At 44.4% G+C, this 27114-nt stretch overlaps 1 protein-coding gene across 1 annotated transcript in view; it reads right to left on the bottom strand.

Moving 5' to 3' along the window:
* Positions 1-27114, bottom strand: part of DNAAF8 (dynein axonemal assembly factor 8) — a 209555-nt gene that overhangs the window by 137435 nt on the left and 45006 nt on the right. Inside the window, exons 10-11 of the mRNA XM_059716730.1 lie at positions 26718-26877; positions 1203-1397 (exon numbers count right to left, since the gene is read on the bottom strand). Of these exons, the coding sequence (XP_059572713.1) occupies positions 1203-1397; positions 26718-26877 (355 nt within the window). The remainder of the gene's footprint in view (positions 1-1202; positions 1398-26717; positions 26878-27114) is intronic.

The following is a 27114-nucleotide window of genomic DNA, read 5'->3' as shown; positions in this document are numbered from 1 at the left end:
TAATCTCCATCCTTTCTCTTGAACAGGGGTGGGCAATTATTTGGGCTGCAGGGCAACTTAATGAGTTTTGATGAGCTGTTGAGGGCTGTGTGCACTCACATGCTCACACTCTCGTACACTCATACTCACACACACTCTCACACTTGTACTCACACATAATCTTGCACTCACACACACTCACACACTCACACACACATGAGCTCCCTGCAGCTGGGCTGAGGCTGGTGCCAGAGCAGTAGTGGAAGAATGATCATGAGCCCTGCTGGTGCTGTAGCATCTTATCTCCAGTCCTCCCCTCCTCATGCTGCCTGGCTTGGCTGACTCTGGCAGGCTGCAACAGAGCTGAGAGCCACACTGTGCTGGAGCCAGGGCCATAGCATTTGCAGCCCCACACGGAGAGGCTGCACGGTGGGGAGGAATGCCCTGCCTCTTGCCCCACCCTGCTGTGCAGAACTTGGCTTGGGGGGGCCAGGGCAGGGGGCTCAGTTCCCCCCATTGAATCACTGTCCCCCAAATTGGCCAAATCCAAAGCGAATACTAGTTGCTTTGCACAGGCCTATAAACTGGGGGACGGAAAAAATAGCTTCTATTTCCCTTGGAGAGGAATGCTAATGTTGAATGGATGAAAAAGATGAGGAAGAAAGAGAATATTTGAGAATGAAGGCTGGAGAGGATGGAAGCTGGGGGGGCTCCCAAGTTTTTATAGCTGGTCTAACACTCATAATCAGACTAACAACAGTGAGTGGTGAGACCTCTCATTAGGATAAAACAGAACAGACCCAGGCCACTAAGTTCCGATAAGTTTGTACCACTTATTCAGATAAGAGTCAGCTCTTACCCAGAACAAATAATCGGAAACAGCCATTTCTATTCATTCCTGTTTTACTGGAGGACACTGAATAGACAAGTCTCTCCTTTTTTACTGGTCACTTTCAAATAGTTTGTTCTACTGAATGTCATTGTTTTCTGTTGCACACTCTTTGAAAACTAAGGGCCTGGTCTAGCTTCTATAGGGAACTCTTTCCATTGACTTCCAGAAGGATAAGAGTAGGGCCTGATATTTGCTTTCTTTGGGTTCAGTCTTTGCTTTGGGACACTGGAGTAAGGAAATTTTGTAATATGGATTATCCATTTTCTGGTGGGCAAAAGTCATCTAGAAACCTGGTGTTACCTATTTGCTGCATTTCACTCTATGTACTCACCAAGGAGAGAAGCCAAGTAACAAGGGCTTGATAGATGTTGGCTGCTGTCAATACAGTCTCTGGGAAATGTCCATCATGCTGACCAAAGGCAGCTACCTGTCCACAACTGGATAGCCAAATTGTCATCAGAAGCATCTCATGTTTCATGCTGTCATGACTAGGCAATGTGTTAATATCTGGCAAAGAAGAAGCTTCCTGTTGAAGGAGAGTGGGAACATTAAAATAATTTGTATTACAAGATCTTAAATAGAAAACAATATTACTTTTGATCAATACTACTGTCTGAATGTTACCAATGCAGGTGGTAATCAGAGGTTTTTAGTGATAATGTGGTCACAGTCTCACTTTTACCCTATAGCAGGGGTCAGCAACCCCCGGCATGTCTGCCAAGCACAGCACGTGAGGCCATTTTGCTTGGCACGCCCCTGACAGCTTAGGCTCTAGGCAACTGCTAAAACCTTGGAGCAGATGGTGGGGAGGGTCCTGAGGCAGCGCAACCCCGGCCTCTCCCCTGCTGCTGGCACAGAGCTAATGATTGGGATCTGGAGCCTGGCGCAGCTTTTTGTAACCAGCCTGGGCTCTTGGCAGCTGCACCAGTCAACGGGCAGGCTGCAAACAGCTGCACCAGGCTCCATAGCCCTGGCATCAGCTCCATGTTGGTGGTGACTGCACGTACACCTCAGAGTGGACAGCAGGAGGACTGTGCTGCCTCAGGCCCTACCCCCACCATCCACTCCAAAGCATGCATGCACCCGCTGGTATGGAGCTGATGCCAGAGCCCAGAGCAGCAGTTTGCAGCCTCCTGGCTGCCACCAGCCCAGGCTCTGGTAGCTGCTGCCAACCATGGAGCCCAGTCTGCTTGCAGCAGTGCTTGCATCTGAGCCCATCTGACTCCCACTTGCTCCGAGCCCAGCCCTGGCCCAGCCTCCCCACCGAGATGAGGCTGACACTTCCCCGTGCCAGGAGCACAGCACCTTTTGCGGACTTAGCTGTGCGGGGTGGGTGGTTGGTTGGACTGATGGGCAGGCTCTGGGCTGGGGCCTTGGCCAGCTGCACTGCAGCCCGGGGGCTGGCTCCCCAGGGAAGCACAGGGGCTCTGGCAGGACTAGGGCACTGTTGGGTCAGACTTTGTCCAGTGGCCCAGGAGCCTGGCTCCATGCACCCGCACATCTGGTTCTGTGTGTTTTTCTGCCTCTGTCTGGTTCTGTGTGTCTGTGTGCGGTCTCATGTGTCTGCTCTGGGTGTGTTCTGGTTCTCTGTGTTTGTGCATGTGGCTCTCTGTGTGCGTGTGCCTGATTCTCTCTCTGCTCTTCTTTTTCTTTCTCTCTCTCTCTCCTCTTTCTCTTATTTGTCTCTTTTTTCTCTCTCTCACTGCAACATGCTCAACAAAAAAGGAATACACAACAACAAAGGCAATATCTATGATTATTAAATATGCAGTGCATCTTGCCATGTACCCCCCACCACACTCATTTTGTTTTTCTGGCATGCCAGCACTCTGGCACCTTCCAAGATAGACATTGTGGTTTTTTCGGCACTCCAGCCATAAAACGTTGCCTACCCCTGCCTTATAGCCACAAAAAGGAACGTTCAATAACACAATGCACCCTAGCACCAAGCTGGAAGATTGATTTCATACTGTCACAGAAAGAGAACCAACTACTGAATCCCAGCACCAATTCCTGTAGCACTGTAGCCTTTTTCTTGGAGGTTTTTCATCCATGTCTTGACTAGGTCCAGTGCTACTTAGCATGTGAAAGCTAATGTGATCACAGCTGGAGGCAGTACAACTGGAGTCATTCAGTATTAATTATTAACCTACAGTACTAACTGCTAATCAAAGAAATACCATTGACTCAAGCCTGCATTACTGTTTGTTCTGCCAAACAAAGCTCATTTATCTTTGATGTTAAATTTAAAGTTAACTCTCATGGCATCTTCTTGAATATAACCAAGCATAGGTATTCTGTCAATTAGGAGAAGAGCCCCTCCCCTTTTTTGTAAAGAAAACACAGTTCTCATATCTTTTATAAGCATTTAATATATTCTGGAACACTCCACAACTTAATTCCTAATTCCCTAAGAAAAGCATACAGTTAGCATTTTACTTGTGCATGCTGCTGAGTGAGTTGAATTTGAGAATGAAACCATAACATAGAATGGAAAAGATGGTTACCTGTTCCCTGGGAGGTAAAGACTGTATTCTTTTTGTGTACCCAGGGTCCATGCCCTCACAATCAACATGGCCAACACTATAAAGAGTGGGGTGACCTTAAGTGACATTCAGTTGCTTTGTCAATAAGAATATGATATGAGAAGATTTCAGATAAATGGACAGAGCAGGAATCTGTATAAACAACACACCTCAAAGAATCAGAATTTCTGCAAAGCAAGTAACCATGCTTCTTTGAATGATTGTCTACACAGATTCCACTCTGTGCAATTAACAGACAGTACTGCATGACTAGAGACTGGGAAAACGTAACTGCAGAACCTCCCTATTAAAATCAGCATCTAAACCAGAAGCCTCTCCAGGAAATAACAGGAGACAAATGTGTATCCTTACAAGGTCTCTAAATAGCAGCCTTTCATGCCTCAGATATTGTTATATTACCCTAACAAGCAGCAAAAGCTGGTGGAGCCCCAGTGGAATAAGTTGTAATGGAACCCAAAGGTCCTCCCTAGCTATCTGATAGTAAGTATTATGTAGCTTAAAACACATTTAGGCAATCTCTAGCTGAATACAAGTTACCTTTGAGCCTTCTCTGTAAATGCCACAGTGTCTAAGAGAGAACTGAAACAACTGTGTTCTGTCTAAAAAAATAAGAAAGCCCTCACCATATCCAGAATGTAAAGTTTTGTATTACCTGGTATGGAGTGAGGTTCCAAGAAATAAATGGAAGACATTGATGGCTGAAGTGAAATCTAAACCTGTTTTCAGGAAAACTCACGTCGTTATGGTATATGGAAGACATGAGCTTGGATTTCATACACCTTTCTGGCCATAATACTAGAGAGATTGCTTTTCCCAATTGGCAAGTAACAGAGGAAGCCAGTTGTCACAGGTCCTACCATACCAGTGAAAACTATGTTGAGATCAGATCAGTCTCCTGGTCAGAAGACATGAATGCAGGCCAAGATCTCTAAGTATAATTTAGCAGGGGAGTCACAAGTTCTCTCATTCCCTGATAAAATCATCCCTAAATTCTCTTCTGAGATGCTAGCAGACAAGCCAGAATGTGCCAGGCAGGAAACTCTATTGAACTTTGAAGAGAAAGAGATGGAGCAATCCCATCCAGGATAGCTGATTTATAAGAAGGCTCTGAGATAACATATCAGACAGAAGCTCAGGAGCCACAGGCATATATATAACCTCTCTTGGAACTCTCCTACACAAGGAAAGTTACCCTGAATTTACCATAGGTTAGTTAAACTGCACCAAAGCCCTGTGTAGACTCTCACGTAGAATTAAATGTTCTTAATTTAATTTAGTTTAATTCTCTTTGGAAGTGAAGTAAAGCTAAATCAAATTAAGGACACTTCGGCCGTGGCCAGACGAGCAAGCTGTGCAGTATGTGTCACCGCAAACACATCTGTGGTGCCACATACTACACATTCAGATGTTCTCTGTGCTGCAAAGGAGCGTTGCCTGTGTGTGTATGCCACTCTGCCTTTTTTTCCCCACAGGTTTTTTTGACCCCTGGATATCTGTAGCAGAGCCTCCTACATCTCTGGGCCATGGCTGCACAATTGGCCTCTGTGCGGCACTGCTGTCATGTTTTCTGGTGCCCCTGCTCTGCACTCTGCCACCTCATCTGCTCTCCAGCTGGCCCTGGGCAGGCTCCTCTGCCCAGATCCAGGGCCAGATTAACCCTTTAGTGGGTCCTAGGCAAACAAACTAGTGGGCTCTGGGCTGGTTGAGACTGCCCATTCTCACCCCAGTGCTGCTGCCCACGGGGAGCAGGAAGCAGAGCAGTGTTTGCAAGTCTTGCGAGAAAAAATAGCAGCAATGCCTTTAAAAACAAGCCCAACACATTTCAAAGAGAGGGGAGTGGGGCTGCTGCTCCTGGTGGTGGGGGCTGTGCACCATGTGTGGGAGTGTGTCATGGGTCCCCACACACCTCACCCGAGCTCCACACTCCTGCTGCCCCCGGGGTGCAGGCTCCGCACTCCCACACAGCTAGAGTCCCCATCCCGCCCAGCACCCAAGCAAGCTGGAGGCTGGGGAAGGCACACAGATCCCTGGGGTGGCAGCCCTGCCCAGAAGCTGCGTGCTGGCTGGGCTGGGTCCTTCCTCAACCCCTTCTTGTTTCTGCAACTGGGACCCACAGTTTGGGAACCACTGTATTATAGAAAAGCCTAAGATAAGCAACCTCTAAATAAAAAAAGCCCAAAAAACCCACAACTCGTGACTCTAAAAATCAAAGCGACTTTTAAAAAAAACAAGCTTAATTCCACTTATAATAAGCAGACTTGGCAACACTAGTGGCAGTGAGGCCAGTGGGGGGGAGGGGAAGAGGAGAGGAAAGGAAGGGAAGGGAGGCAGATGGGGCCATTCATGCTGCTGCCACAGAGGGAAGGACCAGGTCCCCCTCACAGCTCTGGGCCCTAGGCATGAGCCTAGTTTGCCTATGTGTTAATCTGGCCCTGCCCAGGTCTCGCCACTTTCCTCACCAGCAGGGATCCTAATGTTCCCTGTTTAAAAATTGCAAATTCTCTTATAAAAAAACCCAAATTCTCTCATTAAAATACCCAAAATTTGTGTTCTTCCACGATTAAAATGAAACTCCACTATATAGACAGAGATAAGTTGGGCAATGTTTTATTGATATATTTACAATTTTAAAGCAATTTGGAAGCCTACCAATGCCTCTATCATCATAATAAAATTAATTCTAAATATCTATACACCTTGGCACATGCTTTTGGTTTTAGTATCAGAGAAAAATCTGAGCTGTCCCTGCCCCCTTTGCTCACCAGGATGTGGGGGCAGCTGCAGCTGGACCTGCAGCTGCTTTGTGGTGCTGAGCCACACTGATTTGCCAGTGCTCTGTCCCTGTCCATGCCCTTGCCCCTCACTCCCAACCCACAGCCCCGCCTGTGTCCCTCATTCCTGACCCACAGCCCCTGCCTGCCCCCTACTTGCTCCTTCCCAGCAGCAGCTCCATCCCAGACCCAGGACATGGGTTGACCTGCAGCTGTCCCACCTGCTGCATCGTGGCTCTGAGCAATGCCAGCCCTTGCTGTTCTGTTCCCTGTGCCTGTGCCTAGGCCCCAGAGATCCCCAAGTCATGCCTAGGATGCCCTTGACTGGGGCTCAGGGACTGAACTGGGCAAGCCCCTTCCCTTCCAGGCTGGCCTCCCCATGCACAGGCTGCTCTAGGGGACAGGGGGGCTCTAAGCCTGGCTCTGGTGGGCCCTCCTATCCAGAGCACTCCCCCATCCCCAGCCCCCATCTTTCTGTCTTTCACACACATCCCCGCTGTCACCTCCATCCCTCCCCCCAGCCCATTACATCCCCTAAGTGGTTCCTGGGACCAGGAGCCCCCCAGGCTGGGGCCGTATGTCCCAGCACTGGTGTGGGCATGGAACAGGGATGCAGTGTGGCAGTTGCCCCTGCAGCCATGGCTCCCACCAGCAGGACTTGTCCTGTCTGCTGGGTGGGCATGCAGACTGTGAGATTTATAGGAGGGATGTGGGGCTTCTTAGGGGTGGGGAGTGTGTGCAGGGTTTGTGGAGGGATTTAAGGGGAGTTTGTGTGTGGGTATATGGGTAGGGGTGGGGTTTGTGGGGGGGTGTGGGGCTTATGGAGAAGTGTGCAGATGTGTGTAGGGTTTGTGGGCAGATTGAGAGGGGATTTGCAGGCATGCAGTTTGTGGGTGAGGGGTTCGTACATTGGATGTGGGGTTCCTGGGTGGATTGTGGGGGTTTTCATGGGTGTGGGGTTTGTAAGTGGGTGGGGGGGTGGTGTTTGTGAGGGGATTGTGGGGGGCACCCGCCACACATCCATCTGCAACCCTCCTCCCACGGCATGCAGCAGCAGCCAGCAGTAGGCCCTTGGCGATCTCATGGCCCACTGCAGGCGGAGACCCCTGGCAGTGCACGGCAGCATCTGAGACCTGGGGACTCCATGTGTTGCACAGAGCCAGCCCAGTTTGCTGGCATACACTTTCAACCAGGACCAGGCCGACTCCTGCTGTCATCCAGGTCTCCTGGCACTGCACACTGGAGCAGCGCGCCATCAGGCCAAGCCAGATACTGCCTCCACATGCCTTGCACATCACTGGGCTGGGCCCCACACACCATCAGGCCAGGCTGGCTTCTGCCTCCATGTGCCCTGTGCATCATCTCCATTGTGCACAGGGCACATGGAAGCAAGAGCTGGCCCAGCCTGATAGCATGTGGCTCCTGCATACAGTACAGGGAGTCCCGGGTGACGGCAGGAGCCGGCCTGGTCCTGGTCAAAGGCATGCCCCAGTGGACTGGGCCGGCTTCATGAGCCACATGGAGCCCCCTGGTCTCAGGTGGCACAGCACTGCCGGGGATCTCTGCCTGCAGCGGGCCACAATGCCCTGAGAGCCCGCCACTGGCTGCTGCTATCGGGGACAGAATCAGAGGGAAATAATGAACTATCTAAAGAGATTTTATTTACTGCCAGTGGGCAAATAATTTATGAAGGAGCTAGTCTTAACTAAATCATTCTAGACAAAAAATTCTGAAATGAGCTGTGTTGAATACTCAAGGGATGCAGATGCACTGTATTTCACACATGGGCTACAAGACAGTGGTAAGAAGGAACTGAGGGGCAGCTGAGACTGTCTTGTCCCTTATATCTTAAACTCTGGTGGCTGTGGGAGCATGAGGTGCAGTTATAATCTCAGCAGACAATGCTATTCAAAAATAATCTGTACCTAGAGTCCACCTACTCAGGCAATTACTCAAAGAAAAATGGCACTTTGTACTGTAGTCTCTGGCTTTCCAGGTTTTACAACAGAGCTGTCTACAATTATAGCAGGCTGAGGCTTAGTAGATACATGTTTGTCAGCCAAACTTAATGTTATTTTGTTTCCAAGAATGTGCCACTAATTGGTAAAGTTATGATTTTGTTGGTAGTTCATAAAAAAAACAATAGTTGGCATTGCAGTAAATTTCTTTTCAAGTTTATATATTAAATTGGACTACCATTCGTGCTGCTCTACTATTGGTAGGTGCTACTGAGATTTTTCAAGGCTGAATGTTACCGTGAGTAGAATGATTCAGGAGACTGGGAAAGGGCTCTGAGATCTTAAGACTCCACTCCAGGTTGGTAACAGGTAAATGTGATTGCAATATAATTATTGTTTGATACATCCAGTTTATTCATGTTATTATTAAAATCACTCCTCCCTCACAAAGGTCTCTCCCTGTCGAGGGGAAGACCTACTGAAGGAAGACAATGTACAAATACTTGACCAAACTTAGAAGCCTTTGATCTCTAAAGCTCCCAGTATAGCGTCTTTTCTACCACTACTTTCATATTAAGAGTGTATAAAGAGGAAGCAAGATGTTACATTCTCTTGTGATATATCTTCGTAGTTCTATGCAGCCCTAGCAGCAAAGACTAAATTTGGGTGCATTCTGCATTTAAAAACTAGAAGAGGAGGAAAGTGACTTCCCAATTTAAAAACAGAAGTATATTGAAGGCCTTTCCCTTTCCCTTTATTTGGCAGAAGGCATGGAGGTGGATGGGATCTTACTCACACTGGCTGGAGGATTCATAGAACAGACATTTGCAGCTAAGTCTAAATTTATCCTTCGATGTCATCCTCACCCCAGCCTGGATCATGGGGATTTAACAGGCAATCCCTGATGATTGGCAAATTACCGACTGCAAAAATCTTCTGCCAAATGATGCATCTGCTGTACACTTGTAAATGTGAACTGATTTTGAGGTACTTTAGCAGTTCTGGCTAATCCCTTTAATGAAGTCTTATTTCCTTTCTACTGAAATGGCTCCAGCATTGCATATCCACCCCTTACAATTTGCACTACTCATGGTGGGGAAAAAGGCAAGTGTGCAGGAGGCACTGCCATGTGTTTTTTCAAAAGGCCGAAGACTGGATGGTGTTGTGCCTTACACACCTTAGAAATGTAGTTGCAGACACTTAACAACCATGTCCATCTCTCCCATGAAAGACAGCTAAGATTCTTCTATGGCTTTTTGAATTCCAGAGTTAGATGAAGACATATTGGAAATGTCAAGAGCTTGTTCTTTTCCATTCTTTAGGGAAAGGAAAAATAATGACAATACCATCTGTTAGTCAATTTGAAATTCCACATTATAATGTAGAATCAACCCTGAAACCATCCAGAGAAGTATTTTATCACTGCAAAATGGAAGTGATGGATAAGAACGAGAAAGTGTCTGAATTTCCAGGATTTAACTGGAAGAAAATACTGTAATTAGGAAGGTAACATTTAATAACAGAAGGGACAGTATGATTGACATTGATGGTCTGAATGGTCTTTCTGTTAATGTGTTTTTGTACTAGATTCATATTCTTATAACGGTAGTGATTTTTCTGAATTTCAAACATGCTAAGGTTACTGAGCTGAGAAATACGGCTGTTTCAAGACAGCACTGAAATTTTCTAACCTGAACCACTTATCCAATTGCTGAAATGGATGAAGTATGAACCTCCAAAGCAGATCATTCTATAGCACTGCCAAAATAAGATTATAGAAATGCAAGGATCTGAGTAACAGAAGACTTATTTGCTGCTCTCACGACTTTTCTCCAATTTGGTCCAGACATTACATATTGTTATTTAAGCAGAAAGCAGCATTTCCTTGCTGAGAATAGCTTCTTCTCCTTCCTATTATTCACAGTCTCTAGCTTGAAAGAAATAACCTTTCCCGTTTTGGAAGTATTATCAGATTTGGAATGAGCTCTTCCCTCTGTTGGAGCCTGAGAGGGCTAAGTCTGTCAGTATCTAAGCCAGAGCATAAAAAGAGGAAAAGTAATAGAGAAGAGTTGGCTCATCAACCAGAATGAATGCAGCGTGGGAGTGCGGATGGGAACCTGCTGTTACACAAGACCCAAGGTCTGGCTGGGGCAAAATTTGATTTATACCATTTTTATTTTCCCCCAGTTCTGGGACCAGCCCCTGGTGTCATTCACAGCATCCTCAAAGCTGTGAGAGATTCTGTGCCCAAAACACATTCTAGTTAGGGCAGGGTTTGATTTAGTGATCTGAGCAGAGGATTGAGAACTGGGAACTCATGTCCTAATCCTGGCTCCAAGACAGGTTCCTTCTGTATGTTAGTTATGCTCTCTACCCAATCTGTAATCTGGAGATAACACTCTTAGTTCAGTTAATTAACAGCAGGATGAATTATTTATTGCCTGTAACATGCTTTACAGATGTGCTAATTTCTCTCACCATTTTCAATTTTTTTTTTTTTGCCTGATGAAGGACTGTGTATCTGAAAGCTTGCAAAGAACAACTTTTTTGCAACTATTTAGTTGGTCTAATAAAAGATATTATCTCTACCCAAAGAGTTTGTCTGCCTTACAGATGGAGAGCACAAGGTTATGGAGAAATACTAGCAATACAACTCTATTCCTCTCTCATACAATCTAGAGAAAAAATTATTTCAAATCCACTTTTAGCTGAATAAAATACTTCTTCTGTACTGCAGCTCTTCCTTAAGAGATCTCACCACACTTTGCAAACAATGGCAGCGATGTTATCCTCATTTTACAGATGTGAAAACTGAAACATGTGGCAATGACTTGACTAGTTTAGCATAGCATGGCTTGTTAATTTATATGTCAGTATGGGCTTGATCCTGCAAGTTGCTTACCCTCTTTAGAGTTGGTGAGTGCTCATGACTCAAATTGGCTTAACTGAAAGCCAAAAGTGCTCAGCATTTAGTAAGATCTCAGTTCTATCTGCAAGGTGCCATCTAATTTTTGGTTATTACTTCTACTGCCTGTCTTGTCTTGTCTTGTCTTGTCTTACTCAGACTACAAACTCTTCAAAACAGGGAACACACCTTATCTACAGACTTGAACTTAAGAGATGCTGAGAATCTGCAATCCCCAATGTTATCTGAAACCACTGTTAAATATTCAGGAGGCAGCTATATACTTTTAAAATAATAACATTTGCAAGATTCTTCTGCCCTGTAACCTCAGATAGGCCACTTGAAATTTCATTTAATAGTCTTGCCATTCAGGACAAGTTTTCTCTTGTGTTCATTGTCTGGATCTCTATTATTTGTATTACAGTAGTGCTCAGAGTTCCTGATTTGAGATATCTCCCCCCCTCCCCCCCCCAACCCCCATCACCATTGTGCTAAGTATTGCACAAAATCCAAATAACAGAAATTAGGGATGGAAGGTCTGGGAAACAGGGGGGAGGGGAGGTTGTTTGTTTTGGTTTGTTGGCTGTTTTTTGGTTTGCTGGAATAAAAGCAAGGAGGAATAGAAGCAAGCAGACACTATGCTCTAATTGCTGCCAAGATGGCTGCCATTTCTCTCTGGCCCCAGCAAGCAGAAAAGGCGGAGACCTGGGTTAGCTTTCTCACAGCCTCAGTAGCTACTGGGTGAGTACTGTAGTTTGTGTCTGAAGCAGCAATTCAGTTGGCTCAAGGCAAGGGTGCTGCTGCATGAAGTCTGTAGTATCTTGATGAGGCTTGTGTTATGGAAATGGCACTTTTATTATTTACATGAACTTATGTAAAGAACTATTTAAAGTAAAGAAGTAACAGTCTTGTTACTGCCCTTGCAAGGGTCTGTGGCCTAGTTTTCTTGCTGTCCCACCATACCAGGAAGATCCTGATACCTCACCAAGACTGTCTCCTAAGATGTCACATTTCCTGGACACTGTGTTTTCAGGAGGACTTATTCTATGGTCAACCAGTTAGCCATGACTCTGGAAAAATCTTGGTCTCCACATTCAGCCTTCCAAAAATGTGGTCGATGTTTTATTAAGGCATGTAGTACATGAGAAAATACAGTATTTAATGGCCTCTGATAGATATCCTACCACCTCCTGAAGTGATCCATTCCAGTGTTTATCTATCCTTACAGTTAAATGACTTTTCCTAATGTCTAGCCTAAATCTGTGCCTAGTATAAACCCATTACTTATCTTCCTATTTTCTGTGGAAATGGAGAACAATTCTCTTACATCTTAGATGGCTGTTATCATGTCCCACCTCAAATTTCTTTTCTCTAAACTAAGCAAACTAATTCTTTTAATCTTTCCCTACAGGCCATGTTTCCTACACCTCTGTTATCATCTTGTCATTCTCCTCTGGACATATCTTTCTTGATTTTGACTTAGAAATCCAGCAAAGGAGTACTCATCAGTACTACTATTTCATGCTACTTTACAGTTGCACAAGAAAGCATGTGCAAAGCCTGGGGAAAAAAAAACATAGCAGTTCTGACTCTCAGTTCTGTACCTGAGGGAAGAGTCCATACTACTTCTCTAAGAATATGTCCACACTGCAGTAGCAGCATGTCTCAGCTAGGATGGCCTGAGCAAAATCCACCCACCTGCTCCCATACCTATAGTGCCAACCAGAAATATACCAGCGAAGACACACTAGGGTAGGGTTGTTCTTAGTAGTCACTCTTAAGCACATTGGAGACCAAGATCTTGAGAGTGGCTGCAGAGAGATACCACAGAGCCTCTTCACCGGTGTCTTTCCAGGTTTGGAGCACCCATGGGGGAGAGGGTGTGCTCAAGAATGGTCTAGCTGAAGCATGCTGGTGCTGCAGTGTTAACATGTCCTAAGAGTGGTGCAGAGACTACAGTCAGGTACACACATACAGGTTCCCTTGCAAAAACAGGGCCAGATTTAGTCTCACTTAGTTGCTCCATTGATCTCAGCTCTGAGCTGAAGACCCCGCCAGCAGGAATGTTGAGGTCTATTCTGATCTCAATAAAGTGGCTTATGGAGTAACATATTTCTCAGCATGAACAAAGATGATAGACTCTGGCCTATAAATAACACAAGCTTAAGGCAGCTACTGCTCCTGCCAACCAGCTTAGGACCTGTCAATGAGTAACTGCTTTATGTAGACATAAGGATACAGAAACTGTCTCCTCTCCTGCTCCCTGGCAGATGGGAGATAGAGTTTAGCTACTGAACATTTTACTTTATTCCCTTCTCTTCAGACCTATCTCAGCTATTCTGTTAATATGGATGGAAGAGTATTGAGGGACCTCCACTGGCAGCAAACTCTGCATGGATATAGCACTGGAAACTATATTCATTTCACTTATATTAACCTTTCCCTTAAGCAAAAGCAACAAATGTTTCCATCTGTCAAGATCAGCCATAAGTATATTCAATAATGGAGCTAAATTCATATTAATCACCTCCAAGATGCACCAAAGAATATAAAGGATTAAATATTTCATATCTTCCTGGGGCCATTTCAAATTCCAATTAGAGAACCAGGACAGAAAGCAGCCAGAACTCTAGAAAGATCTCAGTTTTCATCCAATTAATTTCATAGTTGGAAAGAGGTATAGGTAAAGTTGGGAGCACCTGCAAAGGCACACAATAGGATCCTTGCTTTTAACTTTCAAGATTCACTGAGTGATCGTCTTCCCTACACCCACCTCCCACTACTTCACTTTGGAGAAAAATTCAATTTTATACCATGGGGGTCAGTAGAGGAGGTATCCAGAATGGAGAGGAGGGCAGTTACCTCCACAGAACTCTGAGCAAGTACAAAGCAAGTGGCATGGGAGTATGGATGATAAATATCTCTGCATGTTTTCAACCTGTTCTTGGGAGAATGGGACTGCTAGGACATGACCCAGAGGTCCTACAGTGCAGGTTTGGCATAGTGGCTTGAGCTGGCCCTGGAAAAGGTGTCAGTAACAAGGAGAAACCAGGGCAGGATGTGTTATGGGTTCATGACAATTAAAATATTTCCAATTGAATGCATCAACCTTTGCATTCTTTCGCCTATCCTTCTCTTTAATACTGCATTTCTAATTGCATTAGTAGCTGTGAGTCTAGGACTAGCATAAGATGGAATTGTGGCTAGTTCTGATATATATGCACACATTCTGCAGAGGAGAGTGCCAAAAGCTACTTGCCAGGAGGTCAACAGCCAAGGCTTACTTCTATAGAACTCTCCGGGACAGTTCAGAATTTGGAGTCAGATTGTATGCAGCAAAGGGAATATGGTGACAGAGTAATTAAGGCATCCTGCTATGGTTCCAGAGGGCATGAGCTTAAAGCCTCTCTTTGGAAATTGATTCAGCTGTAAACGAGCACCTAGTTACTCAGGTAACTGAAGATGACTAAACGTGATACTAGATACATCACTTCCTCATATACTGTTGCCTATAGAAACTGGTGTGACTTGATTATGTTAGCCCAATGAGATATTTGGGTCAGGGAGGCACCAAAGGCAAAGCTAGTGTTAACTAATACATGCTCCTCCAAATCTGAGTGTGTGGTGTCTCTGCTTGACTTTCTTCCATTCTCTCTCTCCATCTGCCACATTCTGTCACTTTGCCTTCTCTCACCCTCTTGCTGTCCTATCCTTTGCCATTCTTTATCCCTTCTACATGGATGTTAGTTTTAGGCAGATATTTACTCTTATCCCATTATTCTTACCTATTTCATCTCCCTTGCCATCTTTCCCCTACTTCCCCCTCCCCTCCAGCATCCCATGGGGCTCTATGGGATGAAAAATGGAGTCTCCCACAAGGGCCAGGTCAAACAAAGGCCATTGGGAAGACCGCTGTCCTCCTAGGTCTCCCAAATAGCAATTTGTTCTTCTCATAAGCCTCAGCAGTACAGCAGGGAGCAGACCTCATTTTTGCTCCCTGCTGATTGACAAAGGCAAGAGAGAACTTTCAAATGAACTCTAGAAAGCATTCTATCAACAGAGCTTTCCACACTCCCAGCAGCAGCCAGTGACCCAAGCAGTTTAGACGAGACACAGTGATTCTGCCTTGGAAGTGTGCGTCTTTGAATGGGCACAATGCTGTCACTCCGGAACAAAAGTGATCTTCAACTGACAGCTACAGAACTGGAAATAGAAAACTTTTGCTCATGCTTCCCTTGTCAAGTGCCTGGTTAGTTCTAATCCATTCTCCTTCCTCCTCTCTTCTGGTGGCTGTTTCCCTCCTCTCTACTCCTCCCAGGTTGTTAATTGTCCCCTTTCTTTTCCTTTTTTTCCCTCATTAGGAACCCTGAGGTGTAACTAAGAGGATGAAACTAAGAAAAAGGACCTAACTTACAGTCCGAATAATCAATAAGCCTCTTAATGGTAAGAATATGCAGACTCCCCAGGGAGTGGTGGGCACCCTATACTTAAATCACTTAAAATAAATGAAGCATTAAAGAATATCTTGTGAATCATCAGAACCATCAGATCCATTCAAGAGTCTGTACTTGTAGCTGGATTTTGTTTTGAGATGAAACACTTATAGATAATCTAAGAATGTTGCAGGCGCTAGCATCCATGACTGCTCTATAGATTCCCTGGGATCTGCTCTTTGAGTCCCTGGAAATCCATGAAAGCATCTATTTTTGTATTGTGCTGTCATTTTAACTTTCAAACTAAGCCAAAAGTAGCTAAAGCAGGAGGACCTATCCATCTTTTCTGTTAACAATCTTCCCAGGGCTTGAACTGCTGGGGAATAAAAGCACATTTAAGCACCTAACATATGGAGTAGGATCTGGCCCTTACTCTGTCTGTACCTTGGCTGCCTGTTTATGAAATGGGAATACAGTACATCCTCACCTCAGCTAGGTGCAGAGAGGATAAATACACTAAAGATTTTGCAGTGTGCAGTTACCATGGTAATGTAGGCCATAAATGTATCTAAGATAAGAGAAACCTATGCTAGCATCAAGGAATGGACTAGGTGGCTTTGTGGGGGGGTTTCCACCTGTAACTTCAACTTCAGCAATGTTCATATCTGCATCAAGGCGAATAAGAAATTCTCAGTCTCCTTAGGGTCTGATCCAATTTCCACTGGTCAATGGGACACTTTTCCCTTGACTTTGGTGGATGACAGGTCAGGCCCTAAGAGATAAAGTATCAGGACGTTTGTTGAGGAATTTGGAGTATAAAATTGCACCAGCTCACATTTGAAAGATTTTCTATTGAATATACAGGTAGAATCTGAATTTTACTTTCTATACAGCAAAGCTGAACTGTCAGAGCGCTGAGAGGAATTCTGAATCTATGGTGGACTGTTTACATGTGGGTGTAGATCACTGCCACAGTACTGCTTACCCAGCATCCCAAAATGTGCTGACAATTTAAGACGCACGCTGTACTTGACATTGCTCAAAGAACTTAGAATCTATACGGACCACAGACAAAAGGAAAGAAATTCAATAGTGTGGCCACGTCAAAGTTGATCAATGAATTACTTCCCTTTGGGGCTCGACTGCCATGCCTTGTGTGATGTAAAGCTAATATAGTTATTTCCCCAACAAGAAATGTCATTAACCACCCTGTGGCAGGACACTGGTGGTGCCTACCATTTTAAGGGCTGAGCCAAACAGCCAGCAGGTGCTTGATTACGATGGCCATTTTAGAATTCTGGCTGCCTATATAAGTAGAGCAGTCCCCTGCTGGCAGGCCAAGCAGAAACACTGCTTGACTGGAAGGCTGTATCCAACATCCTAGAGGTAAGGGCAGAAACTTAAGGGGATGGTTTGGAGGCTCCTGGTCCTGGGCATGACCTAAAACTGAACCCTGCCAATGATGGGTGGCTTGGTGGGGCTCCTGGTGGTGCAGGAGTCCCCAGAAAATCCCAGGCCAGTTACCACCCTGGTGAAATGTGGGTCAGGCACCTTAATAACCCCAGCTCCCACAACTGGGTGGGTTACCCCATAGTGGGGCCAAGAAGGCTGACCCATGCTAGAGCATGGGCTAGGGGCTCAGAAGCCTGATTTGAAATACCCTTGACTGGTCAATGCTGGGGCCAGGACCAGAAGGGTCAAAAGGGCCAGGGGCTCACTGCGAGGGATGCCCAGATCTAAGGGCTTGGGGTTCTGACTGGCCTTGGAGGCAAGGCCACGACCTGTGTGGCCAAAGTTTCCAGGGGGGCCATGCCCGAGGGGGGAAAAGTTCAGGGAGCTAGGCAGCCCAGAATGAGGGTGGAGTAGGCCACCTGATTGGAGGGATCCAGTTGGGGTCCAGACTGGAGGATTCTGGGGCCCAGTGTGGGGCTGGTGATGTTAAGAACTGTAATGCCATCTGTGAGGGTTGGGCTGCAGTGTAGAGGAGGAACGTAACCGCAGACAGCGCCCCCTGGCATCAGGGCAAGAACAGGTAGCCTCCTGCCTAATTAACACTATAATTATATATCATCAAGGCATGGCAGGAGAAAAGGTGGACAGTTGCCCATAGAAACAGGTGGGTGGGCCAGCATGAGATCTGGCCCTAAGCGTGCCCCGTTACATACCCAACTAAGAAAATAAAAGTGAATTGATTTTATTTAGTGCTCCCTGTGCTTGCAACTAAACCAATCCTTCACCTCCCCTGCCCTACCCTGTGGCAAGTCAGCTAAGAGCTCATGGTCTGACTTGGTTTCCTTCTTTTTTTCTTCCAGGCGTCCGCTTCCCTCTCTCTAGGGTCGATCTTGGGTTTGAAGACAACAAAAGTAAGTGTCCCGCCTCTCTCCCCTCTTGATATCCGGTCCCACTGCAGTTATACTGTCACCCCATCAGTCCATCCTTGTGTTTCAGGCCCTCCTTTGGCTTCACGGAGCTCCTTTCTCTTTTCTCAATCTCCAGTCCTCTCATCTCCTGTAGTGCTCCCTGGGGCACCGAATGCCCCCCCGCTGCATTCTTGTATTGACACTGAACAATGCTTAAGTGCCGATCCCCTCCTGATGCACAAGTCTTCCCAGCTGTATCTAACAAGTAATTACCCTTACCCTGTCCATGACCCGGTTCCTGCCCTCCCTCCCCAACTCTCTCCAGGTCCTTTCAGGAACAGGGCATCCCTTGTCCTGTTACAAATAGATTTTTGTTTTACTGCTTTGTTTCCCCTCAATTCTATGATATATTTTTTTCACACTACTGTAATTTTAATCCATTCATTACACTGAAACACTATACTACATGTGCTAACACACACATAGATGCATATAGTTAGTGACCAACTTACTTCTTCATTTTGGAGGTAGTACAGATGAGCAATGACCTGGTGCACAAGAAGCCTAGGTTCTACCCAAGCTCTGCCACTGTGTGATGTGCTGAGTGACCTCAGGAAAGTCACTTAATTTGCCTGTGCCTTTTTCCCATCTGTGTTGTCTCTTTATATTGAATGTTCTTTGAGATAGGAACAGCCTGCATGTCTGTGCAGTGCCTGCAAGCAAGAGGCACTCATCTTGGCTGGATCTAAAAATACTAGTATTTTTTATTGTAACCCTTTCCCATTTACCAAAGCACTAATTCAGGGCCACTGAGAGTCTTGAATAGACTATGGTAGCTCCACAGTGATCAATACATATAGATGAGAAGCTCTCCAAGATGGACATTGTTTTCTCCTTCTGTGTTTCTGCAGTGCCAGTGCTATGAAGAACTGCAGGTTCATGGCAGGGTGCTTAGGTGCTACAATGTTATAAATAATAATAACTGTCATGGCTCCACTGATTAAAAAATAATAATAACCTGGTTCTGCCTGCCACACTATTGAAAATACAGCAAAATGAACATAAAATGCATTTTGAGGTAGGTGAGCACCACTTCTGCAGCATTACTACCAAATCTGTCCAATGTCACACTGAGTATTATGGGAGGCCATTTATGGGTACAGGATAAAACATTTATTAAAAGTCAATTGAATAATGAGATTTTGAAGGTCCTGCCTTGTTCTAATCCATGCACCAGTGCTTCCTAATCTTCACACTCCCATAGCTCCCATTACTGTAAAAACCTGGGAAAGACCAGAAAAAACTCTGTATGTGTAAAGCTGTCTTTGCAGATGGCTGCCTTTATAACAAGAATATTAAGGCTCAGATTCTCTGCTTTGCCATTTATGACTCCCTATTTTTTAGGGTAGATCTTGACAGCCTGAGCCTTGGCTTCAGTTGGAGCAGCTCAAGAGCTTCTATAACTTACTGACTGTGGGCCATAAACCAGCTGAGCATAACCACAGCTCTTGCAATGTCACATCCCTGGCCCCTGTGCCAGAGTTAAGCAGGAAAATGGAAAAGGAGATAGATACTTTGGCTCTACACCAGTAAACAGTTCAGTTAACAAGGAACTTTTCAACTGGCCATATCAAGCTTGCTTCTAGCCCTTTTGTGCTGTATAGACACCACAAGGAAGAATCTAACCCTAAAGTTTTCCCATGCTAGATTTAACTTCATCTCTCTAATTGCCTTTACTTTTAAACTTTTCTTGAGTTGAGGAAGTAACTTCATTAAATCAGAGTGATTTTCATCTTTCACAAATTCATTAAATATTTCATTAAGAAAAAAAGCCAGTATTCGGGGGCCATCTGCTGGCTGTTAAACATATCACTGCTACATATAACATCAGTACAACCAGAGTAAAGAAACCTGATGAGAATCAGAGAAGATAGAGACCAAAATCTTCCCTGATATTAGGGATATGTTTAGCCCAGCAAGCACATCCAGACATTTTACACCTTAAATTTAAGGATGTTAAAATAACGTGCGTGTCAAAATCTGTACTCACTTGTTTTGCATTTGCACTGGTGTGAGTTCAGTAGAGGCATTTTGTATCATTGGAGTTAGTGAATACAGAATTTGAATATAAGGCTCTAATTTAAAGGAAAATCAACACTCTCTCTCTCTCTTTTAAATTTCTCCCACTACATAGTAGCCAACTATAATTAACTATACCTATTGTTTTATTTATGTTAGTTTATCTTGTACAGGTGGTAGAATTTTATATATAATCAGTTTCAATGAATAACATTTTCTCTCCTTTAGTCCCAGACCTAAGCACTTCTTCACTTGTGGATTAGGCTTGGTGCTGCTCTGTTTATAGTGGAGTGAATTTGATCTTGCTTCCTTTGTTTAGTCATGTAGCATCTGATTTGAAACAAATGAAAGCAGATGAATAGATTTGATTCGTATATCTTTATTAGACCAACTACATGGTTGGGACAGACAAAGGCAAGCTTTCAGATATCGCAGCACCTTTCCTCAGGCTTCTTTACTCTCATGAGTTATTCATCTGCAAAAATCTTTGGGGGGAATCTGTCTTCTAAGGTCTCTGTTTATGTGCATCTTTCACCCAGCAATAGAGGAGAGATTAAAAGAATAGGGTAATATCATTCACATACCCTTTACTGTATTTATTCAAATATAAGATGATCCCTACTAATTACATTTTATATATAGAAAATGTATAAATATGTTATAATTTTCCAGGTATAGAATGTACTTTTTAGAAGTTTGAATTTGTCCCCCTCCCACTGTTACAACAAGGAAAATAAATCTGGGGAGGTAAGGCAGCCCATTCCCCTTCTCCTTACTGTCAGACCCAACTCATCCTGAACACACAGAAGTAAGAAGCAAATTAGAAAGCAATGACCTTGAAATTAAACATCGCTGTAGTAACTTGCATATAGTACCCATAGACTTCAGTTCATCCAGAATCAATGCATGTTACTTTTTTTTTTTTTTAAACTGCTGAAAGTTTTAGCACAGGTACTCTGTAAACTCACTTTTAAAAAACACTTTGGCAAGTAGTTATATATAGTACAAACTTATTTTTTAATTAATGTATTTTGTGTTCCAGATCAAATCAGCCAAATTAGTTCCAAATCATATCAACTGAGCAGAACTCAGTTGTTCCAAAAACCATACTGATTGAGCAGGCAGAACTCAATCATTCAAACATCATGTATAGCACTACAACCAATGAGCATCCTCTGTCCCAAGCTCTCACCCTGGGACTTTGGATGCAATCAAATCCACTGGCAGGCATCCTACAAATAGGTCCAAACTCATAGGTCTTGGGATTCGGATGCCCCCACTTGATCTTAGCCTACAAGATGCCAAACAGGAACTATACTTGATCTGAGCCAAAATATAGTACACAAAGTATGCATGTTATTACTCCAAAGCCAAAAGGCTCATGATTATATTTCATTAGGCTGCACTCCACCAGAGTCAGCAAAACTTCAGGCTGTGGTGACTCCACAGCTCAGCACTACTCAGGTATGCGTGTACTACAGCTACCCTCCCCACAACAAAGGATCCAAGTACTAATTAGCTCCCCTCTCATAACTGCAATTGGGTGTTCTTATCACAAGTCCTGGGATCATCCAAAATTTATATGCAGATGAGGTGCAGGACAATCTGGTCTGGCTTCACCTCATGGAGAGTGGGGCCACACTAATCATATGTGGCGAGGCTGGCACCCCTGGAGGGGGACATGCCCTGACAGAGAGGGGGTAATAGAGGGATTCTGGGTGAACTGTTTGTTTGGGGCTCAGTTTGGTGATATTTACCAGATATTTAAGACTGGTGAAGAAATAGGAATCATTAGAAATGGGAAAGAAAGGCACAGTTCAGCTGTGGGAGTGAAGAGAAAGCCAAAATGTATGCAATGTAGTGGCTCTGTCGGACTTGAAAAGGAATCGGCACTGAGGGGAACTGCGCAGAATGGGCACTACCATATATCTGATTCAGATAGACTGGGCTAATCTATTTTTGTGGTAGGTTCCCATCAGCATGTTTGTCTATCGTGTGTCAGATCATGCTCTCATTGAAGTCAAAGCAAGCTGTGCTACCAAACTGAAAGAGAAGCAGTATCATACTCTAAGAGGAAGTGAATCAGAAATTGGTATAAATGCTGGAGCAGTAAGATGTGTTCATTTGACACTAGACTGTGGAAGATAAATGAAGACAGATCCCCCTCCTTATCTGACATCTTCCTTTGAGCTGCTTTACTTGTTACCTAAAGCTCTTCTTCACCTCAACATGCAAGTTACGTAAGTTTTACTCCCCTACATAAAACAAGGCTGTGCAGGTCACATGATTACCACTTATAGCTCACCTTACAGTACTGTTTGCACCACCAGTTAGCCTTTCAAGGGAGCTGTACTTGCTTTTACCAGATCTGGATATGGCCAGAGGGAACAAGCGTAAAATTTTCAAAAGTGCCTCAATGACCTAGGACCATATTTTAAAAAAATAATCAACTTGGATTCTAGGTCCCACTTGCCCAGGGGAGTCTGAATCTGCATCTCTCAGACTTTGTAGCATAGTGCTCGGACAGCTGTGCCACCCATAAAGCACTACTGAATTCCTTCCGGGCACTCCTTCTGAAGCTGACCCATTGCCCCTTGTATTTAACAGCCACTGGAAGAAATGGATGGAGCCAGTAGAACGTGGAAGTTTCTGCCCCTTTGGGAAGTGAGTCTCCAGGCTAGACCCCAGGATGCCTTCCCTTTCAGAGAAGCAGCTATTTCACTGAGTGACACACTTTCTGGTTTGTTCTCTGCCTCCTGGCCCCCCACACCTTGGCTGCCCAGGGTGATCCCTTTGAAAGCAGTGTTGAAAAGGGTTATCTGGATAATGCCTGATCTGTGGTATGCTGTGCTGGGAAATCAGAGATACATAATCAAACTTCCTCCAGATGAAAGCAGCCTAGAACCTGGGTTTCTACATCCCTAGGCAAGTACCTCAACCACCCAGCTATTGGGACAAAACACCCAAGGCTTCCCTTGATCCTCTTCCTCCCTACCCAGATCATGGTTTTTTGGTTATCTACTTTTTTGACACTTAGAGGCAAAGTACATGTCAACAACTGGTCCACGCACATGCATGACTAATGCATAGCCTAATATGCGTGCTTAGCCTATGAGCGCATTTATACACATGCACATGCTGCAGTGGCAGGCACTTTGAAAAATGCCCAGTGCTGCAGCACAAGCTATTGTATATGTGGCAAAATGCACATCAGCGCTGAGAAAATGGTGGCAGCACACTTTTGAACTAAAACACATCAGAGGTGCTTTAGTTCAAAAGAACACCACCACCATTTTCTGTGTGTTAAAGTGCATTTCACTAACTGCACATGACACAGCGCAATGCACATCAACTTGCAATTAATTGAGTCTGCTCTGACACACCAGATCTCTCTCCAGTGTGTCCCTGCACAAAAATGTATGTGTATAAATGCCTGCGTGCCCATTTACATGTCCGCATCGCAAGGCTAATAGCATCACTATCTGCATGTCAATGGCATTTTCGGCAGTTACATGGGTAAAAAGCTGCCATTTAGACACACAAAGGGAAATAGAATTCCACCATAAGTGCTTAAATCCTATTGATTTCAATGGGAGTAAGACATCTAGATAAATCTGAAAATGCCGGTAGGCATTATCTGCATCTTTAGTGCTTCAATGTCTCTAAAAAGCTGGCCCTTGTTCCCTTAAATCAGTTAAGTGATTTTGATAATTTTATCCCCAAACCTAATTCTTTTTTACATTAGTGCCATCCCACTGAGAGTAGAAACTGAAAACAGCATTTGATTGAACTAGGTTAAGCTCAAGAGACAGTTACAATGTAAGGTCTACATTTCACTGCTTTCAGGAGCTTAAAAGAGACCTTAATGTAATTGTTTCATATTCTTTAAAAAATGTATATTACTTTCTAAGCACCTCTACTCACCATTGCAGGGCATCCCAACTTATGCAGTGTAATTTCTAAATCTCTGAAAGACACAGCTGCCAAATTATAGCTTTTTTTAGTTTCAGATGTCGAAGCAGTCTAGTTTTTCTGCTGCTTTCTGTGCAGCAAATAAGAAAGAAAGAAAGAAAAAAGAAAAACCTGTTCTAATTTGAAGCCCAGCAATGGTGCTGACTGGCAGAGTGAATTTTAAGTAACCCTTAAAAGGATCTTCATGGATGATGCTGACACATTTTCTTTCTCCTATTAAATGTAATAATAGATTTTTTTATTAATAAGAATTAGAAAGAAGCAGAATTGCCTGGAGATTGGGTCCAGTTTGGGCTGTTCTAACATTGGAGCTACCTAGAGTGCATCAAGAATGTAGGGCTGGGCTATATCACAGTCAGTGCTGCAACTGCCCAGCTTCCAAATCTCAGCCTGGTCTGGTCCTTGGTGCTCTCAGCCCTTGGCTCATCTTGCTCTGTTTTGGCCCTTGGCCCTCTCAGTTTGAGCCTGTCCCTCTCTTACCCATTGGGGCACAGTCCCTGGGCCTCTTGGCTTAAGACCGTCCCCATCTCATCCTTGGGGCACAGACTCTGCCCCCCTCACCTTTGGCCTGCCCCAGATAGGGCTCAGAATCTGGAGTGCCTCCCAGGCACCCCTGCATGGCCTCCTATCCTTCCCTCCAGCCACTACCTGGTCCTCTGGTTAAACTGCAACAAATAATGCAAGCCAAATGCCTTAAATAAAACACTCCAAGCTCCATCAGGTCATCATACCAGTTGCCTCCTCCGAACCCTGGGGTACCTGATCTGGCCCACACCCTTTGCCAGCCTGAGCTGGCAGAAGCTCTCCTCTGCAAGAGTCCTAGGCTACAATGCCCCTCTGCCTCAGGAACCTAGGTTTATATCCCCTGAGCCTTTCCCTTGACAGGCTGTAGGTGTGTCCTCCCATCTTGATGAGCAGCTAATTGGGTCTAGGTTGCAGTTGCACCCTTGCTGCCTTCCCTTCCTCAGCTAACCCCTGTTCAGCTGCCTGGGGCCCTTTCTGCCGCAGTCTCCCTCTTACAATAACAGGAGCCCCTGGGTCCCTGTTACAGTATCCTAGTTAGCTTAAAGCTAGTTAGCCTGAGGACTAGTTGACTACCTAGCTAGTAACTAGCACCAAACTCAGTGCAAGGTATAAAACCTGCTTGAGAAGCTGAATTAATAGTTGGGCATTAATCCTAAATTCCATACTGCTGTAGCTAGACTAGAAGCAATGCTGAAACTAGATACTTTAAGCCAAGGGATGTTTATGCTACATTGAAGGCATAGTGGCTGCAGTAGGCATACCCTTAAATTCGAATTGTGAGACTTCTGAAATAAGCATTGGGATACAAAGCCCCTTATTCACATATTGGCTCACTTCAAACTAAAATTAGTAGTACAACCTGACAATATTTGGTGCATTATAAAAAATGAAATGGTGGGATATAATCTTCTTCTTAATCACCACCACCAGTTAGAGCTCCTGTTGGCAACTCCAAATAGGCCAAGAACTGAATGAGTATGCAGACACAGCTGGACAACACATGAAAAACCTTTACAGAAAGTCTCTCTAAAAGAAGGATTAAGTCCACTGGTGGAATACGCTGTATGGCATTACACCTGCTGCACTTATCCACCAGGTAGAGAGAAAAATATCAAATTGAAGCTTTGTCAAGCCGGCATTTTTCAGAGGCCAATCCACTGTCTGCAAAATGAATATTTAAGATGTAGCAAGGTAGCAAAGGCATGATTTGCTTATAAACACAATTCTGAATGACCCATCCCCTCATCAAGAGCCTGAGTCTAGGCCACGTGACTGTAGCAAAGAAAGTATGAAATTATTAAAGTTTAACTAAAGACACTGCTTATCAATGGATCCTTGTGCAAATTTAAAGGGGAAATCCTTCTCCCCATTCTTTCCTGCACTAAAATCAGTGCAGCAGGGAATTGGGGCTGTATGTGCAGATCACCTGGATAGGAAAATGATCGCAGTCTCTGAGCTTTGTTTTAAGTTTTATAAAGTTAGAATGATTCTGTGATCCTTTAAGAGCAACACTGGCAAAGAAAGGAAATAATTAAAGCCATTACTCTCCTGTCACACCTGCTGCTTACCCAGGTGTGTGAGTGGTTCTGAGAAAACCAGTGATGCAGGGGGCACAAAGCCAAACAGAGGGTAGCATTTTGTTTTTTACTTAAACTATAAAAATAAGACATTTCTTTTTTTCTAAGTTTAAGAACAGTAGGTGAAATTCTGACCCCAGTGTTATCAATGAAAAAATCCCCCTCACTTTAACAGGGGCAAGAATTGACCCTAAATCTGCACACACTAGACATGTTTGGTCAAGGAGAGTCTCTCTAGGACATGCAGATGATGTTAATCACATGGGATGGACTGATGTGTGGGGACAGCTCTCAAGACTACTCATAATGCTGATCACAGATTGATAAATATGTGAAGCTAGCTAACAGACAAGCTAATATAGATTGAGTATTATAAATAATATTCTCACTTTGAGAGTAGTTAAACATTGGAACAGATTACCTAGAGACTTTGGAATCTTTGAAAGTGTTTAAAAGCAGATTAGAAAAACACAAGTTTAGAATGGCTGAGACAGGAATGATCCTACCTTGTGCAGGGCTTGGCATAGGTGTAGATAACCTCCTGAAGTCACTTCTACCCCTACTTTTCTACAATTCTATGACACAACCTTAAAGCAGTATAATGAGGACTGTTGGCTTCTAGGACCATGGCTAGATTCACCCCTGAATTTTCCAAAGGAAGTCAGCAGGGTACAAAAGGAAGATGCTCTGAAAAAGATGTTTCTGTGCTGAGCTACTAACCATGTGAAACAGAAGAGGTGTTTTCTCTGCCATGGGCTGCTTTCCAGTAACTGAGTGCTGAGGCTGCAATCTCTCCAACTGCTCCTGTAGTTTCTGCCTTCTATGTTTTTCTTTCATCTGCTTTTCTTTTTGGGACAGCTCTCTCTGGCTTTCTTCTGCCCTGCAAAATATAGGTAAATACAGATACTTCTAGCTTTGTTCTGTTTATTTGCTTGTAATGCATCCATCTTCCATATGCACCAGGCTCCTTCTGAGAGGTTCACTGTTAGTTCCCAAAATGAACCATGTAGAAGAAGAACAATGTCAACTGGTCTAAATAGCTTTAGTGGTGTCTGAAGAGGACCCACATGAAAATAAGCTGAGCAAATGTCAACGCAATGTGAGCGTGAGGGAACAG

Source organism: Alligator mississippiensis, chromosome 13 (assembly GCF_030867095.1).
Source record: "Alligator mississippiensis isolate rAllMis1 chromosome 13, rAllMis1, whole genome shotgun sequence".
In the NCBI taxonomy this organism is placed as follows: Eukaryota; Metazoa; Chordata; order Crocodylia; family Alligatoridae; genus Alligator; species Alligator mississippiensis.
Note: the sequence above shows the minus strand (reverse complement) of the source record. Positions and strands in the feature narration are given on the sequence as shown.